Source organism: Narcine bancroftii, chromosome 10 (assembly GCF_036971445.1).
Source record: "Narcine bancroftii isolate sNarBan1 chromosome 10, sNarBan1.hap1, whole genome shotgun sequence".
Classification (NCBI taxonomy): Eukaryota; Metazoa; Chordata; class Chondrichthyes; order Torpediniformes; family Narcinidae; genus Narcine; species Narcine bancroftii.
The window spans coordinates 42,528,884-42,545,954 of record NC_091478.1 but is presented as its reverse complement, the minus strand read 5'-3'; the positions used below and the strand labels follow the sequence as shown (position 1 = coordinate 42,545,954).

The 17,071-nt window shown below is 41.7% G+C and overlaps 1 protein-coding gene across 8 annotated transcripts in view; it reads left to right on the top strand.

The window, feature by feature from the left end:
• The window catches only part of jmjd1cb (jumonji domain containing 1Cb), a 251,954-nt gene that overhangs the window by 117,414 nt on the left and 117,469 nt on the right, over positions 1 to 17,071 (top strand). For 7 of the 8 annotated variants that reach the window (XM_069900764.1, XM_069900771.1, XM_069900765.1 and 4 more), the window contains one exon: positions 15,439 to 15,552. In XM_069900764.1, the coding sequence (XP_069756865.1) occupies positions 15,439 to 15,552 (114 nt within the window). Of the gene's footprint in view, positions 1 to 10,006; positions 10,106 to 15,438; positions 15,553 to 17,071 lie in introns of those variants that run through there. The other variant, XM_069900768.1, reaches the window with a different exon arrangement.

Below are 17,071 nucleotides of genomic sequence, written 5' to 3'. Positions count from 1 at the left end.
TCAACCAATGCTCTACCCATGATAGTATATTTCCTGTTGTACCACAGGCTCTTGTTGAGTAGCCTCATGTAGTTCTATTCTTATAAACATCAAATATTTATTGGTTTATTGCTTGTGGCACTGTAAATTTATTATTTGGTGGCTCATACACAACTCCTACCAGTGATTTCCCCCGTCCCCAACTGCCCTTACCCTTCCTAATCTCTACCCAGATGGATTCAACATTCTTCTCTTTAGATCTCAATTAAAAGTGCTACCCCACCTCACTTACCTGATTGCCTATCCTTCTGTATGACTTGAAACACTTGAATATTTAATTCACAGACATTTCCACCTTTCATTTGAGTTCCTGTAATTGCAAATAAATCATACTGTTGTAGTTATTTGTATTGTAGGCTCCCGGACCTTGTTTTGGGCATCAGATAATTGACCTCTAGTAATCTTTGTGTCTTTTGCATTTGACTTTCTACATTCAACTCTTTCTTTTCTCTTCTAAAGTTTGCTTTGGTCTCTGTATTGCATGGATTCTCATCCCCTTACCATATTAGTTTAAGCCCTTCACTCAGACAGTAATCCCAGTCCTTCCCAGACTATCCAGTTTGTATTGACCCCAGCTCCTACAGAACCAGTTCCAAAGCCCCAGGAGTCTGAAACCCTTCATCCTACACCACTGCTTAGGTCACATACTCATCCATGCAGTTGAGTTATTCCTTCTTGGTCTAGGATGCAGCACAGGTAGTTATCCTGAGATTATGACCTTTGTAAGCTTACTTTTTGATTTATCTCCACACTGTGTAAATTTGACATTGTGTCATCCTGCTTTTATCCTACATTGTTGGTACCTACATACACCATGACAACTGGTTGTTTACCCTTCTCTTTGAGAATTCCCAGCAGCTGCGCCAAGATGTCTCCAACTCTTACCCCCTACAACTGAGAGCTCTGTGAATCCATAGAATTTATGTGTGGGGAACTTTATAAAACTCTAATTATGGAGTTAGGATTCTATGAAAAAGTCTGGTTACCATATTTTAAAATTATTATATAGTGCCAGATTGGTCTGGAGTAAAATTTAAGGATATGCCAAGGTGGAGAAATTTAGTTGTGAGATTGAGTTTGTTCTCTTTTCTCAAGGATTGTGGAAGTATAGAAAGGGTAAGCAGGAAATAGCTATTTCTTCAGCAGACAAATTTTTGGATGAGAAGAATTATTCCAACTGAGAGGATGGGAGTTGGTGCTCAAGGGACTGATGGAAACAAATATCTAATTGTTAAAAATGTCTGGATGAGAACTTGATGTGCTTTAGCTTGAAAGTCCATGGATGAAATTGGGAAATTAGATTAGCCTATGTATTTTTTTCAAGCAGACTTGAATACAATGGGCAAATAGCTTCTTCCTCTATTTTAAGTTTCAGGTCGAGATCAGCTTTGAATACAGAATACAATTTTAGCAGCTCAGACAGCGTCCATGCAGAAAAATGGTTTATGTTTCAGATAGATTGGCTTTAATTCTTCATTCAAGTGTGTGGCAAAGATTGTGCAGCCTCTTCAGAGGTGATCCCTTGGAGTTGAGACCTGCAGACTATTTTAATATGTTTGGGAGATGATGCACTCCCTCATGCTGGGCTTCTATATTCCTTGATGCATGGACTGAGGGTTTCCAATCTGAGTCCACATGCTTAGTCTCCCCTGAATAAGTCACATTACCAGGAATTCTCAGGATCTGATAGAGATGTTACATTTGTTCAAGGAGACTTTGAGAACATCTTTAAACCTTTCTCTTTGTCCATCTGGTGATCTTTTGTTATGCAGAGCATGAAATAGACTACTTTGGGAGTCTGACATGTAAACTGTGACCTGCCCAACAACATAATTATGACCTCTGTGGCTGGGCTGTTGGTTAGGAAAAGGAAGCTGATATTTGTTCATTTATCCTTCCAATGAATTTGGTGGATTTTGGGAAGACATTGGTGCTATCTCTTCAATGCTTTCAGATGCCTTCTGTTTGCAGTCTCATTCTTGGAGCATACATGAGGGTAGATATCACTGTATGTTGAAGACCAAAAGCTCTCTGCCAGGTTTGTGGTGTGGTCTTGATCTTCAAACACCCTTTTCTTCTGACACCCAGAGAAGGTTGAAAGTTAATTTCTTTATCGATGCCTGTCTTTGTAGACAAATGGCTCCTGAAATGGGAGAAATGGTCCAGACTTAAAAACAGGGTCTCATTAGGGTACAGTGTTGTGCAGACGGCGAGTTGGTGGAGGACTTTGTTTTGTCTTTCTCTTGTATGCTTCAGTGAACCAGTCAACAATGACTTGGAGCTCAGCCTTTAAGTGTGCACTTCAACAATCGACATCTGTTTACTGCTGTTTATTCTTGGCTTTTTTGAAAATATTATTTATTTCCTTGATGTGGATACTGAAATTTAGGTTATTTTCTCTGCAGTACTTTGTGATTTCCTTTAAAAAAAATGGAACAAAAGGTTAAGTCATAGAGACAGTCATCCAGCAAGGAAACAGGCCCTTTGCCATAAATTGCCGATGCTGATCAAAATACGCCACCCATACGAGTCCTACTTTCCTGGTCTGATTAACCCATATCCTTCTAAACCTCTCCTATCCATGTACTGCATCTGTCCAAATAAGTACAACTTGCTTCAACTTCCTCCTCTGGTGGCTTGGTTCTGTAGCCTGAAGCAAAATAAAAGAACATTCACAATAGCTCAGGCAGCATCTGTAAAAGTAGAAATGGTCGAAATGGACTCTTTTCATTAGAGAATTAATTGGTACAGGATGGCATTATTTGCAAGGAAACCCACCGAGAATTGCCCAAGGGTTGACATTAATGTGGGTTTTATCTGGTGCAGTGAGTAAACGCCTCCTTCCGAATGAATGTCTCTTGGTTAGCCTGAGTAATCATTAACATGACTCATGCTGGAAGTGACTATTTTGCCACCTGTGACTTACTTTTTGTCGAAGGACCGCCTTTTACCTTGTTCGAACGGTCGTCATAGAAGGTGGTCGAGTGAGGGGTTTATTTTCTAGTTGAGGTAGGAAGTGCAAAAATACAACTCATGGAACAGAACGTTAAGATTTTGGGTTTTTTTGGTTCCTCTGTTGATTGATTAAGTAACCAGTTCTCGGGTAATGTTCGCGGCTGAGATCTTCAGAGGAAGTGCAAACAATTGCGGGGTTATTAGTTAACACTAGTAATGACAAAGGGAGATTAGTGATTCGCCGCTGCACAATCCGCATTCGGGCGTGAAGGGAGGGAGAAGGTTCTCTCGGAGCAGAGGTACTCGGCTATTTTTGCAATTAAAAAATACAATTTAAAGCATGCCCATGAGTTTGCCTGTTTAAAATGTTAGATGTTGAAACGCTGTGATGTCCGGCGATGCAACTGTTCTGTCCTTCAAACTGGTTCACTGATCCTGCGAGTAAACAGGTCGAGCTGTAATTTAAAAAAAATCGTGGCCATCTGGTCTGTTCATGATTCGCGACAGGTTGAAAAGGCATTTTTTTGAGAGGAAATATTGTTGTGTTGTACACGGATTGGAGCGGGATTTTAGTCGGGTAACGATGGTGGATTATCCTTTGCTTTGAGACTGGTGAAGAAAAATATCTTGGCGAGGCTGATTAATTTCAAATTGCACCCGTTATCCTCTATGCAAAATTGAACGATGAATTCTTCATCAAATCCATGTAGTTGAGTTAACATGTTTCACATGTGAAGACTGAATAGATATAAAAATGGAAGTAATAATTTTCAATGCAATCTAAGATTATTGAAACGTTACCTCGATTTTCCGATTGATTGGCTGCCTGGACTGTTGGACTTCAGCTTGTTCAGATCGAGTGACCTGATTGCTTTGCGATGGCTGCAGATTATATATATTTTTTTGTTTGCTAGTTAGAATTGAAGAGCATCTTAATTTCCAGATGTTGGTAAATATTATACCACTACATGGCAGATCCATTAACAATTTGTAGTAGCTTCAAGAGGTAACGTTAAGACAAAAAGGTATTTTTCGTTGACTGAAATATTTGTTGCTCTGGTGACTTGAGTACTGTAATTAGTTGCTGCTGTTGTCATCTTCTTTTCTTTGGCTTGACTTCGCGGACGAAGATTTATGGAGGGGTAATGTCCACGTCAGCTGCAGGCTCGTTTGTGGCTGACAAGTCCGATGCGGGACAGGCAGACACGGTTGCAGGGGAAAATTGGTTGGTTGGGGTTGGGTGTTGGGTTTTTCCTCCTTTGTCTTTTGTCAGTGAGGTGGGCTCTGTGGTCTTCTTCAAAGGAGGTTGCTGCCCGCCGAACTGTGAGGCACCAAGATGCACGGTTAGAGGCGAGATCAGTCCACTGGCGGTGGTCAATGTGCCAGGCACCAAGAGATTTCTTTAAGCAGTCCTTGTACCTCTTCTTTGGTGCACCTCTGTCTCGGTGGCCAGTGGAGAGCTCGCCATATAACACGATCTTGGGAAGGCAATGGTCCTCCATTGTGGAGACGTGACCCACCCAGCACAGTTGGGTCTTCAGCACCGTGGATTCGATGCTTGCAGACTCTGCCATCTCGAGTACTTCGATGTTGGTGATGAAGTCATTCCAATGAATGTTGAGGATGGAGCGGAGACAACGCTGGTGGAAGCGTTCTAGGAGCCGTAGGTGATGCCAGTAAAGGACCCATGATTCGGAGCCGAACAGGAGTGTGGGTATGACAGTCCTTGTTTTTCCTGGAGGAGAAGCCCAGTACCTCTTCAGAGGATTGCAGTATGGCCGTTTTCAGCTGATCCCAGAGGGTTTCAGGAGATGTGTCCGTGAGGCAGTTTGCATCCTCGAGCTTTGCTTGGAGGTTTGCCTGGAAGTTTCCTCTCACTTCGTCTGACTGCAAGTTTCCAACATTAAACCTCTTTCTGGGGCTCCACTGTTCTTGAACCATATAGTAACACAAATCAAAACACGCATTTCAAGCTATTACAAACACCAAAGGTTTGCTTCTAAAGTTTAACCGAAAATATTTGGAGCTTGTCTGCACACCATTTTTATTAATAACTGATATTTTAATGGTATTCTACTCACAATACAACTGGACAGATTTGCATGCCCCATGTCTTCTTCGTGGATATTACAACTACGAAAATATCTGCAACTGTATCCTGTTTTGGGTTTGTTGCAATACCACATTCCATTCACAAGAAAACTGAAGAACTGATTGGTTTTAATGGTGTTTCAAATGAATGTAAATATAGCTTATTTTCATCTTTTAATATTTAGCCGAATATTGTAATTTTACAATAATTATGACAACTCGAGGATGCAATCCGCCTCATGGACTCGTCCCTGAAACCCTCTGGGATCAGCTGAAGATTGCCATACTGCAATCCACTGAAGAGGTACTGGGCTTCTCCTCCAGGAAAAACAAGGACTGGTTCGATGAAAACAACCAGGAAATCCAGGAGCTGCTGTCAAAGAAGCGAGCTGCCCACCAGGCTCACCTTGCAAAGCCGTCCTGGCCAGAGAAGAAACGAGCCTTCCGTCTCGCATGCAGCCATCTTCAGAGCAAACTCCGGGAGATCCAAAATGAGTGGTGGACTAGCCTCGCCAAACAAACCCAGCTCAGCGCCGACATTGGCGACTTCAGGGGTTTTTATGAGGCTCTAAAGGCTGTGTACGGCCCCTCACCCCAAGTCCAAAGCCCGCTGCGCAGCTCAGATGGCAAATAGCGCCTTTGGAAGAATACACAAAAGAGTCTGGAAAACAACCAACTGAAAAACCACACAAAGATTAGCGTATACAGAGCCGTTGTCATACCCACACTCATGTTCGGCTCCGAATCATGGGTCCTTTACCGGCATCACCTACGGCTCCTAGAACGCTTCCAACAGCATTGTCTCCGCTCCATCCTCAACATTCATTGGAATGACTTCATCACCAACATCGAAGTACTCGATCTGGCAGAGTCCGCAAGCATCGAATCCACGCTGCTGAAGACCCAACTGCTCTGGGTGGGTCACGTCTCCAGAATGGAGGACCATTGCCTTCCCAAGATCGTGTTATATGGCGAGCTCTCCACTGGCCACCGAGACAGAGGTGCACCAAAGAAGAGGTACAAGGACTACTTAAAGAAATCTCTTGGTGCCTGCCACATTGACCACCACCAGTGGGCTGATATCGCCTCCAACTGTGCATCTTGGTGTCTCACAGTTTGACGGGCAGCAACCTCCTTTGAAGACCACAGAGCCTTCCTCACTGACAAAAGACAAAGGAGGAAAAACTCAACACCCAACCCCAACCAACCAATTTTCCCTTGCAACCGTACCTGCCTGTCCCGCATCGGACTTGTCAGTCACCAACGAGCCTGCAGCAGATGTGGACATACCCCTCCATAAATCTTCGTCCACAAAGCCAAGCCAAAGAAACTATATGGTTATTTAATCATACAGAAGGCCGTTTCATTCAACAAAAAAAAACCCGAGTGTAAAGGTGGAAATACTCCGCCCTTATTTCAGGAGACCTACTTCCCTGAATGCGCCCAGGCCGGCTCCAAGGTACCGACTGCAATCCCTCTTGGGGGAAGGGTCAGCGGCAGAGCGCTGCGCTCCGCCACCTTGCTTGAATGTAATGTCGCTGCAAATGGCTGGTTAGGGGTGGGCTGATGACGTCGTCAGCCCGCAACCCATCTCACTCACCCTTCTCCCTCCATGAGCCCCTCAGGTCGGGGGCTGTCAGGACAGAGAAGCTGGTGTGGCTTGTGATAGACCCGTTGGCCGCTCCGGTACCTCACTGGGCTGCTATGGCCTTCTGTGCTGCTTATCAGTGCCAGCAGCTTAAGACATGGAGGTGCAATGGCTGTTTTCCCTACTCATAATCCCCCACGAAGCTCGAACTGTTCTGGTAAAAGCAGAGCATTCCAGCTGCGTGGGGGATTATGGGTAGGGAAGATGGCCATTGTTCTGCTGCGTTTTTATCATGGGCGGTGCCACAGCTCTGGATGACGCACCAAGGCGCCACTCTGCATAAAAGCAGCACTGGAGCAGCCTTTTAGTGCTGCTCGATCAACAGGTAAATTTAAAATTTTTATCTGCCTCTGCAACTGGCCTCGAAACAGAGGCCCAGCATGAAAATGCCTAGAGAACACAAGACTATTGCATTCAGTTCTGGCCACCTCGTTACAGGAAAGTTGTGGAAGCTATGGAGAGGGTGCAGAGGAGATTTACCAGGATGTTATTTTGATTGAAAAATAAGTCTTATGAGGCAGGGTGAATGAAGCTGGGACTTTTTTCTTTGGACCATAGAAAGATGAAAGGTGACTAAGGTCTCCAAGATTATGAGAGGCAGAAGCCTCTTTCGCACTTATTAGTGGTTCCAGAAATTAACGACCAATTGGTCTAAAAAGGGTCGAGTGTGAAAGCAAAATCTTCTCAACGCCAGCGTGAGATGACTGCCTTGACCCCTAGTACAATCCCCTGCAACTACAGATGCCGGTGTTCCAATCAGGAAAGTGTAGAATGGGCATTTGCATTCAGGGATAGAAATGACCCAAGTTTTTGCATGAGTGCAGGAATGTGAAGGGAAAATGGCAGCGGGAGAGAGAGAGGAAATAGCAATAGCCAGCAATTTTTAAACAGTGTGAGAAAGTTGGTAGCAGTATAGTGTACAGTATAGTGTATAAAGACTGCGAAAATAGCAATAACGGACCTGACCAAGAATGCCGTGCGGCAGAGAAACTCCTCCATGAGTGTTCCATGCAGGCAGCTGTGCATAGAGCTCTACTGCATGGAATTTGGGTGGTCAGGTTCACCATTGTTTTTCCCTCTACTGTATTCTATATTGTGCACTATAGTGCTACCAACTTTCCCACACTGTTTAAATCATGTGCGATAACACTACCAGCTTTCGCATGGTCTTTATAAATAGTGCTATAGTGCTACCAATTTTCCCATGCTGTTTAAAAATTGTCCACTATTGCTATTTATTGCTAACGTTTTCCCATGCTCCCTTATAAAGGTTATTATAGGTTGGCACAACAACAGGGGCTGAAAGGTTCATATTGTGCTGTACATAGAGCTGAATTATGTTATAATTAGGCATGATTAATTTTGTTTGACTTTAAGATCATAATATATTGATCAGGATTTAGGGCAGGTCCACCATCGCTTGTTGCATCATGACGTCAATGGTAGAAGTGAGATCAGTCCTAACCCATGGGAATGGCTCCTTGCAAGTGTGAACACATGTAATGTCCCAATTAAGAGTGGTCAAATGTAAACAGCAAAAACACCATTCTTATCCTGGGACACTGAATGGCTAATTTAGTGGGATGCAAGTGTAAAAGGGGCTAGTGATAGGGTGACCAGCCAACGTCTGTTTCCCAGGGCAGGAATAGTAAAAATGAAAGGACGTGAGTACAGTAAAGTTTAGGGGAGAAGTAAGTTTTTGTTTATATATTGAAGAGAGTTGTGGGTATCTCAAATGCCTTGGCAGGGATGGTGGTGGAGGCTGAAACAGTTGGGACATTTGAGAGAATCCTAGACAAGCACATGGATGGAATAAAAATAGAGGGTTATGGGGTCGGGAGGGTTTAGTACTTTTTTTTAAGGAATATGGGTCGGCACAACATCGAGGGCCAAAGGGCCTGTACTGTGCTGTAGTGTTCTATGTTCTATTGCTTTTGCACAAAAGAGCAGAGAGGTGTTTAACCTTTGTCATTTACAGCTTGATGCTTGCTTTTTTTTTAAAAGATGGAGTCTTAATGACATCAACAACACCCTCACCCCCCCACACCCTCCCCTCCCCGGTACATTTCAAACTGTGGGAGGAAACTGGAGCCCCTGGGTGAAAAAACATTAAGAGACATCACCCAAACTTTAATGATGTTGATTTTGGTGATCCTAAAAAGATAGAACGTACTGGTGAGCTCAGCCATTGAAAAGGGACTGGTCTTCTAAGGAAGACCACCTCCATTGCTGATGACCTAAGAATTCTCATCCGAACAAAGAAAAATCCCAGACGCTTATCTGACAATCAGGAAAAAACTGTCGTGTATGTGGCAATGACTACAGAAGACTTCATGAACATTAATACAGAGGATGCACTGCAAGATGCAAACCATGAGTTCAGCACAGAGCCATAGAAACAGGATGACTAGATTACCATATTTGATGGCATATAAGAACCACTGGCATATAAGATCCCCTCAATTTTTAGCGTGAAATTTTAGGAAAAATTAGTTTTAATCTATTTACAGGTAAAACATGGACAGAACATGCAATTAGGACATTGGTAAAACTCATTTTAATAATAATACTGCAGTAATTAATAATAGAAAACTTTTAATAAGAGAATATTAAAACAAGTAATTATCATAGGCAAAAACACCAACTTTAATTGTCTTCACTGCCTGAACATTCATTAACATCATCACTGTCAAAGCCCAAAAACTCAGAATCACTGCTGGTATTGTCGCTGTCTTCAAATAATCATGTCCTCAGTGCCATCAAGAGCATTATTAATTCCACTCATTTTAGCACCCAGTCTTTTTAACTCCTCAAATTGTGGCCAGCATGAGGCTGGACATTGAACGTTATGTTTACCCTTTTTAGCAGCCTTTCACAGTTTTTCTTGCTTTCTCCATGCATGTACCATTTTTGCTTTAGGCTGTGCTCCAAAAATGTTAGTTGCCACCATGTTACTGTGCTCCTCAGCATAAGTTACAACTTTTAGTTTGCAAATTTTGTAGCTTGAGCGCTTGCTTGCAGTCGCCATCTTGTTGATGAATGCCTCCTCTACAATGCCTAAAATGGCAGCTCCAAAATGTGTATAAGACACTGGGTTAGTTTTGAGGTGTCTTTTTTGGGGGGGGAGGCAGAAGTTGGGGGGGGGTGGGGAGGCAGGTGCTTGTATGCTATCAAATATGGTATTTAAAAACTCTGCAGAATTCTGGAAAAAGGACTTGCGGACAGATGAGACCAAGATGAACAAGTATGAGAGTGATGGCGAAAGCAAAGTGTGGAGGTGAAAAGGAACTGCCCAAGATCCAAAGCGTACCACCTCATCTGTAAAATATGGCAGTAGGGGTGTTATGGCCTGGGCATGTACGGCTGCCACAGGTACTGGCATACTTAACTTCATTGATGATGTAACTGCTGATGGCAGTAGCAAAATGAATTTTAAGGTGTTTAGAAATATCTCACCTGCTCAAGTTTAAGCAAATGCCTCCAAATTCATTGCATGGCGCTTCATCCTACAGCAAGACAATGATCTTAAACAAAGTTCTGAATACGTCTACTTTAATATACCTGTATACATCATTGCATTATCCCAAATATTATAGTTCCCTGAAATAAGAGGACCTATGTATAAAACGTGCTGAAATTTCTACATGGTCAAACCAAAATGTACACAAATACTCTTGAATAAAATTTGGAATCTGCACTTTAATCATGTGAATTGTTTGATTACAAATTAAAGCTGTGGAGCAGAGGGGCAAATAAAGGAAAAAATGTGTCTTTGTCCCAAACATTATGGAGGGCACTGTATTAAGCAGTGGTTCCCAAACTTTTTCAGGCTGCCGTCCCCTTGGGCTCCAGGTCACACCCCAAGTGCTCCACTCCCACTCCATACAACAGTGCTGGCAGGGGGTTAGTGGCAGCACTGAGTTGGGTGGGGGGCTTAGGTGGCGGTGCTGAATGCGGTGGGATCAGTGGTGGTGCTGAGCGGAGTGAGAGCTGTTTAGTGGTGGCGCTGAGCGGAGTGGGGAGTTTAATGGCGACACTGAATGGGGAGGTTAGTGATGGCACCACTGAGCGGGGAATTGTGGCGGCACTGAGTGGGGGATAGTGGCGGCGCTGAGTGGGGGATAGTGGCGGCGCTGAGAAGGGGAATGGTGGCAGTGCTGAGAAGTGGGTAGTGACGCCAGTGCAACATGGCGGCCCCCAAGGCCAGCTCTTGTGAGAACACCTTGTCTCCATTTATGTTGTTCACTACTGCCACCTCGAGTCTGGCCAGAAGATTACTGCATTGGCTTCTTCGTTAAACTTTTGAGCAGATTGAATAATAACAAGACTCAAGGTTTGGACTGTCCCATTTTCCCTCACTACCCCCTTGAATCTTTATACCACCCATGGGGGTGGGGGCGGCATTAGCCCATTTTGTGAATCACTAGTATCAAGTAAATTGGCTGAATAATGGCTTCTGTTACGATGAGGGAACCAAGATGGATGGGATGTCTGATTAGAAATATCTTTAGCTAGAAATGCTACAGGCTTCAGCCTCGTATAGATTCATGTTAGGCTCCATTATCTCAGAGAATAGGGTTGCGTTTAAGCCTCTTTTCTGTTAGTTGAATTGTCCCAACACTATGACTGACATGTCACAACTGTAAGCTTTGAATCATTTGTTGTGAAGTCGCATAAGTCTGTCTGTTTCTTGCTGTTCATGTAACTAAGCATGAATAGAGACCTCCATTACAATTGCACCATGTTAGGACTTCAGTTTTAGATGTACTTTATACTGCAACCAGCATGTTATTCTGCACCACTCATTGAGCCTATTTTGATTGTTGCCTGAGGAATAGGCTTGCTCATGAAATTATTGGTTTTGGCGTATATTTCTGTGGTGCATTGGCCATAGCATCTTAATAGATGTCCAATTCCAAATGACATATCATTTTGGAATCTTTTCTGTTAAGCACAATATTGATGCCGCCAAAATATGCTGGATGACGGCCTTATTGTGATGCAGTTGTACAGTTATTGTCTGATCTAGACAAACTCTTTGTTTGAATTCATGAAGAATTTTATTTAAAAAAAAACTGCCTCGTGAAATATTTGCTGTAAATATCAAATCAATAATATTCCATAAATATTTTAAGAATTGCTATGGCCGACTGATGTAGCAAAGGACCTTAGATTCAGTAATAGTGATTTTTGCCTTCAAGAAAGAAAAAGAATTTGTATGTGTATCTAGAGAGGAACTTCCTGCTGTCCATAGAAAATTATTATCATTTCTGCTGAACCCCTCCTTTCAAGTATTCATTGAGCCGTTCCCTGAACCACAGTGTAGATTTTAATCATCAAGAGCACAGAAGAAATGATCATCTTGCAGTAATTCAAGAAAAGTTGCAGCAGAAGAAAAATTGGTTGAACGGGTTAAGGAGAGACTTATTTGAAACACATATAGTCAAAACCCCTTATGGGGATTGGTCGATGCCACATAAGTGTATTTTCTGGTTGCTTGTGATTGTGTGACTGGTGAACTAATGGCAAGACTGACTGGCCAATTCTAAACTTAAAAAAAAAACTTGTTTATTTTCCACTTTTTTTTGCTGGTTGCTTGAATTCTGGATAACAGGGATTTTACTGTGTAAACAGTGAGGGACAGATAAATTAGATCATGGATGATCTGATGATGTGCTTCACTTAACTGCCTTTTCCCTATATCCCTTCATTCCCTTACTGTGTAGAAATCTATCCAACGTTGATTTAAATATATTTATTGAGGTCACCTCCACTGCTTCAATGGCCATGGATTCCACAGATTTATCACCCTCTCAGAAAAGGAGTTCCCAACCTTGGTAGCTGTTCTCCACTGCTGCTTCTTTACTGCACACTGCAGCTGGACCACAATAGTAGAGTTGAAAGTTACTGATATCAAACTTTATTCTGGGAAATCTTTCCTTGGAGCTGCATCCCCATTAATCTGAATGAGGATTGTAAGATAGCAAAAAAAAAATAATATTTTTGTTGCAACATGTCTTTGTTCATATAAAATTCCATGGTGTTTTTGGCCTGGTGTTCTGCTGTGTAAGTCTTTAACAAATGTTTCAGAGGTAGAGCTTGTTCTGGCATAATGACAGTGGACCACAGCATGCCATGTTCTAACAGAAATTTTAACAACCATATTCAACCAGAATTGCCATGTGCATGATCCAACTTGCTTAAGTCTTAGTCACCCAATATCACAAAACCCAAATCTTCCCATTTAAATATGTCTGTGATCAGTGGATGCAGCAAGATCTGTGGAATCAAACAATATACCAGTTAATGTACTGAAGTCCGACACTCCAAAATTAGCTGCATCTAAAGCTAAACTGTTCTAGTACAGCTAAAGCTGTGGCATATCCTAGATCAGTGGTTTGCAAACTACCCCCCCTAAACTCACATTCCACCTTAAGCAATCCCTATCTACATTAGTAAGGGATTGCTTAAGGTGATATGTCAGTGGGAAGGAAAGGTGGAGAACCACTGCTCTAGATCCAATTGTTATTGGCCCATTTCCTTTGGAGTTATGAAACCGTGCACATAACGAGCCAGTTAGGTACAATTAAAACAGTGGTTTACAAACTTTTTCTTTCCATTCACATAGCAGCTTAAGTAATCCCTTATTAATCACCGAGCACTTACAATGTAGGGTTTGCTTAAGGTGGAATGTGAGTTTGGGGGGGAGAGTTTGAAAACCACCATCGTAGATGATGTGGGAAGTTGCCTAATTACGTCCCACTCATCAAAAAAAACCAAGAAAAATCCAATTTGGATGTTTAGTGTCCACTCCCCTCTCCTCTTAACTGCCATCAAATTGATGGAAGGTATCTCAATAGTTCCGTCAAGCAGCATTTGATGCCCAAATCCTTTCCCACTCTGTCCCATCGGGGATTTTGCCTGGACCACTTGGCTCCAGGCCTAATCTCAGCTTCGAATCAAACTCGACTGAAGGAGCTGAATTACAAATGTGAGATGTGAGTCTTTGCTGCTATAGTAGCATTTTTTTTCAGCATGATGAAACCCAAGTAAATTCAGATTTTTTTAAGTACATACATGAAATCGCATACAACCCTGAGATTCTTTTATCTGTGGAGGAGGCAGAATTACCACTTATTAGTAGTACAAAAAAGCTGTACACAGTGTATACATGTAAACAAATAAAGAACCATAAACAGGTAATGAATGTAAACAAACTGCAATACAGAGACAATTTTAAAAAAATAATAAAGTGCACAATTAAGAAAATGAGCCCCAGATTGAGTTTGTTGTTGAAGAGTCTGATGGTGGAGGCGTAGCAGCTATTCCTGAACCTGGTGGTGCGAGTCTTCTGGCAGCTATACCTCTTTCCTGATGACAGCAGTAAGAACAGGGCATGTACTGGGTGGTGTGGATCCTTGATGATTCCTGCTGCCCTCCAACAGCAACGTTCCATGTAGATATTCTTGATAGTGGGGAGGGTTTTTTTTGCCTATGATGTCCTGGGCAATGTCCACTATCTTTTGAAGTGCTTTACGATCAGGGGTAATGGTGACCCAATTCTGGACGATGATACAGCAGGTCAGCATACTTTTCACACCACACCTCTGTAGAAATTTGCCAAACCTCTGCAAACTCCTGACAGAGCGAGATAATATCTAAACTATTCAGCATTACAGCTTGTTTTCCTGGTGCCAAAGGTTGTAAAACAATGCTGCAAGGAGAGTTGAATTTTTTGACACCATTGATAGGATTTTCACACAATCTAAATATGTTTTAAGTTACTGCCAGTTTTAAAATTTAGTATGGCAAATAACAATAGTTTATCATCAGGTATAATGGACTGTTGGCCCTCTATATAATTGGATTCGCTTTGTAAATCATGAAAACTGATGAAGTGTCCTATCTAAATCTTGCTTACTTTTTGTTGAGGTTGCTTCTTGTGTAAGAGATTTGCACTTTTTCTGCATGTTTTCCAGTTGTATCACAAAATGATTTACTGAAAATTTGATTCCATCTACTTAATTTTCTTTTAAAAATGTTTAGTTTATTGTAAAAAAAAAATGCCGGCAACTTAATTATTTTCACGAGATCGTGAATTCACATGAATGAAGAGGTGCAAAATGACAAAAGTGTAATAATATTTATTTCTGTGATGTATGGCTATTGTTGTTTCTGGAGTTACTTGGGAGGCTTCTTAAATAATTTAGAGATGCAAGATTCAAATAACAGAAGAGATTTTACTTACTGATGTCTCCCATCATCTCAGGAAACTGTTCACACACATTCCTATATATATACATATGCCCCACAGTGTTGTACTACAGTGAGAAGGGTAAATTCTTATGTTGTTACAAAATAGTTCACATTATCCTGACTACATCTTTCTGACTTTATAACTAGTAGTTTGCCTTTAGGATGCTTGAAATAGTCTATAATGTAAAAACAGTATAATGGATTCTGGAAATCTGAAATGCCAACAAACTACTTTTCAGGTCAGGCAGTCTTGTAAGAGAGGAAATTATACTTCCTGTTTTAGGTTGATGATCTTTCAGCTCTTTGAAATCGACTAGTTTTAAGTTATTGCATATTTTGGTTTTTATGCATATTTTAATTGAAGTGGCTTACAGTTGTTTTTGAATCCCTTCAAAAAGTCAGTTTATTGCTGCACCAAACTTTCTTAGTTATTTTCTCATTTTGTTTAGACATTCAAGTCTGTCGTGGGAAAAACTGAGCTTCACTTGTTAATTGCAATCGAATTCTTTGTGGATAAACAACTGAATTTTATACCTGGGGATAGCGCCTTCCAGGTCTACCAGGTAAGAATGTGTTCAAGATTTTGTAATAGCAAAAATCCATGATGAAGTATTTGAACGTAATGAAATGTTAGTATATTTTAAAAATTAGATCACAAAGATTTGAAAATGATCAGTTTTGTTACATTAATATTGGAGTGTTGGCTACTTGGTTGGAGCAATATAACACCAACTAGTATCCCATTCTCTTTTCCAGTTGCACCCATTTGTTAGTAAATTTCTGCACCTGGGTATGTTTAAATCAGTTGTTGGCTCTGTTAAGTTGCCCTTGAGTCCAGCAAAATATTAATTTTTCCTATTTATTCACTATCATCCACTTGGGCTCTTCCAAATTCCAGAGTGTGTGGACTAACTCCAATCTCTGGTGCACAGAGCAGACTAAACAATAGTTCATCAGATCTGTCTTAGACTAAGATTGCTCTCTGTGCCACAAAGCAATGTGTTTAGAAATGGGAAGGCAGAACATTCCAATACATGTAGCGGTGCAGGGATTCAGAGAATTGGAATCTCTTCTGGGTCAGGGATGACCTGCAGAAGAAAGACACATTGCCCCTAAACTGGATAATTGCCAGTATCCTGGTAGGGAGACTTCCTAGCGCTACTTTGGGTGGTTTATGCTAGTGATTGAAAATAATTGCGTGTTAAGAGGAGAGAGAAATGCATATGTTGTAAGTTGAGCAGGAGGTTCTCATGGGCCAAACAGCCAGGGATGGATAGAGGAGCATAAGATGATTGGTGGACTTAACTGCATATACTGAAGTAGTTTGTGGAGAGTACAACTGAGGAGGGGGCTGTACTTGCCATTATTTTAGGAAATTAGGACAGATTGGTGATGGAACGCTTTGTGAATAATGACCACCTTTTTGTAAGCTTGAAGGTAACCATTGCAAAAGGATAAGGTTGGTCCAAGGGTTCAGGTCTTAGATTGGGAGACATAAGATGGTGGAAGTAAATTGGGGGTAGGTGCTAGTAGAAAAAAATCCAACTTCCAATAAGGGGGAGATGTTTAAAAGCAAAACAGTAAGAATGCCATGATATGCATAAGAAGCAAAGATGATAAGGTTAGAGTACTTTGGATAACAAAGGAAATTGAGGCCACGATCTGAAAAAAGAACCATGTCACTTATAGGAAAATGTAATTCAGTGAGCCTTTGATGTTTATGAAGGATATAGGAGAGAGCTTGAGCAAGCAGTTAGGAGGGCAAAAAAGGGACTTGAAGTGGCCCTGGCCAGCAGAACTAAAGAAAAGCTTTTTCAATAGATCTGGCTATTATCAACAAAGTGGGTGGTGGGGGGTGGGGGGGGGTGGGGGGTAGTGAGGAAATGGGTAGGTTACCTCAGGGATTTGAATGAATACTTTGGCAGTATTCACCAGGGAGAAGGATGAGGAGTTAGAGGAGATGTACTTTGATAATCTGGAATGTGTGAGTCCCAGAGTGAGAGATATTGATGGACATTAATGTGGATAAAATCCCAGGGACCTGATGAAATCTATCCTAGGAAGTAATAGAGGTAATTGCTG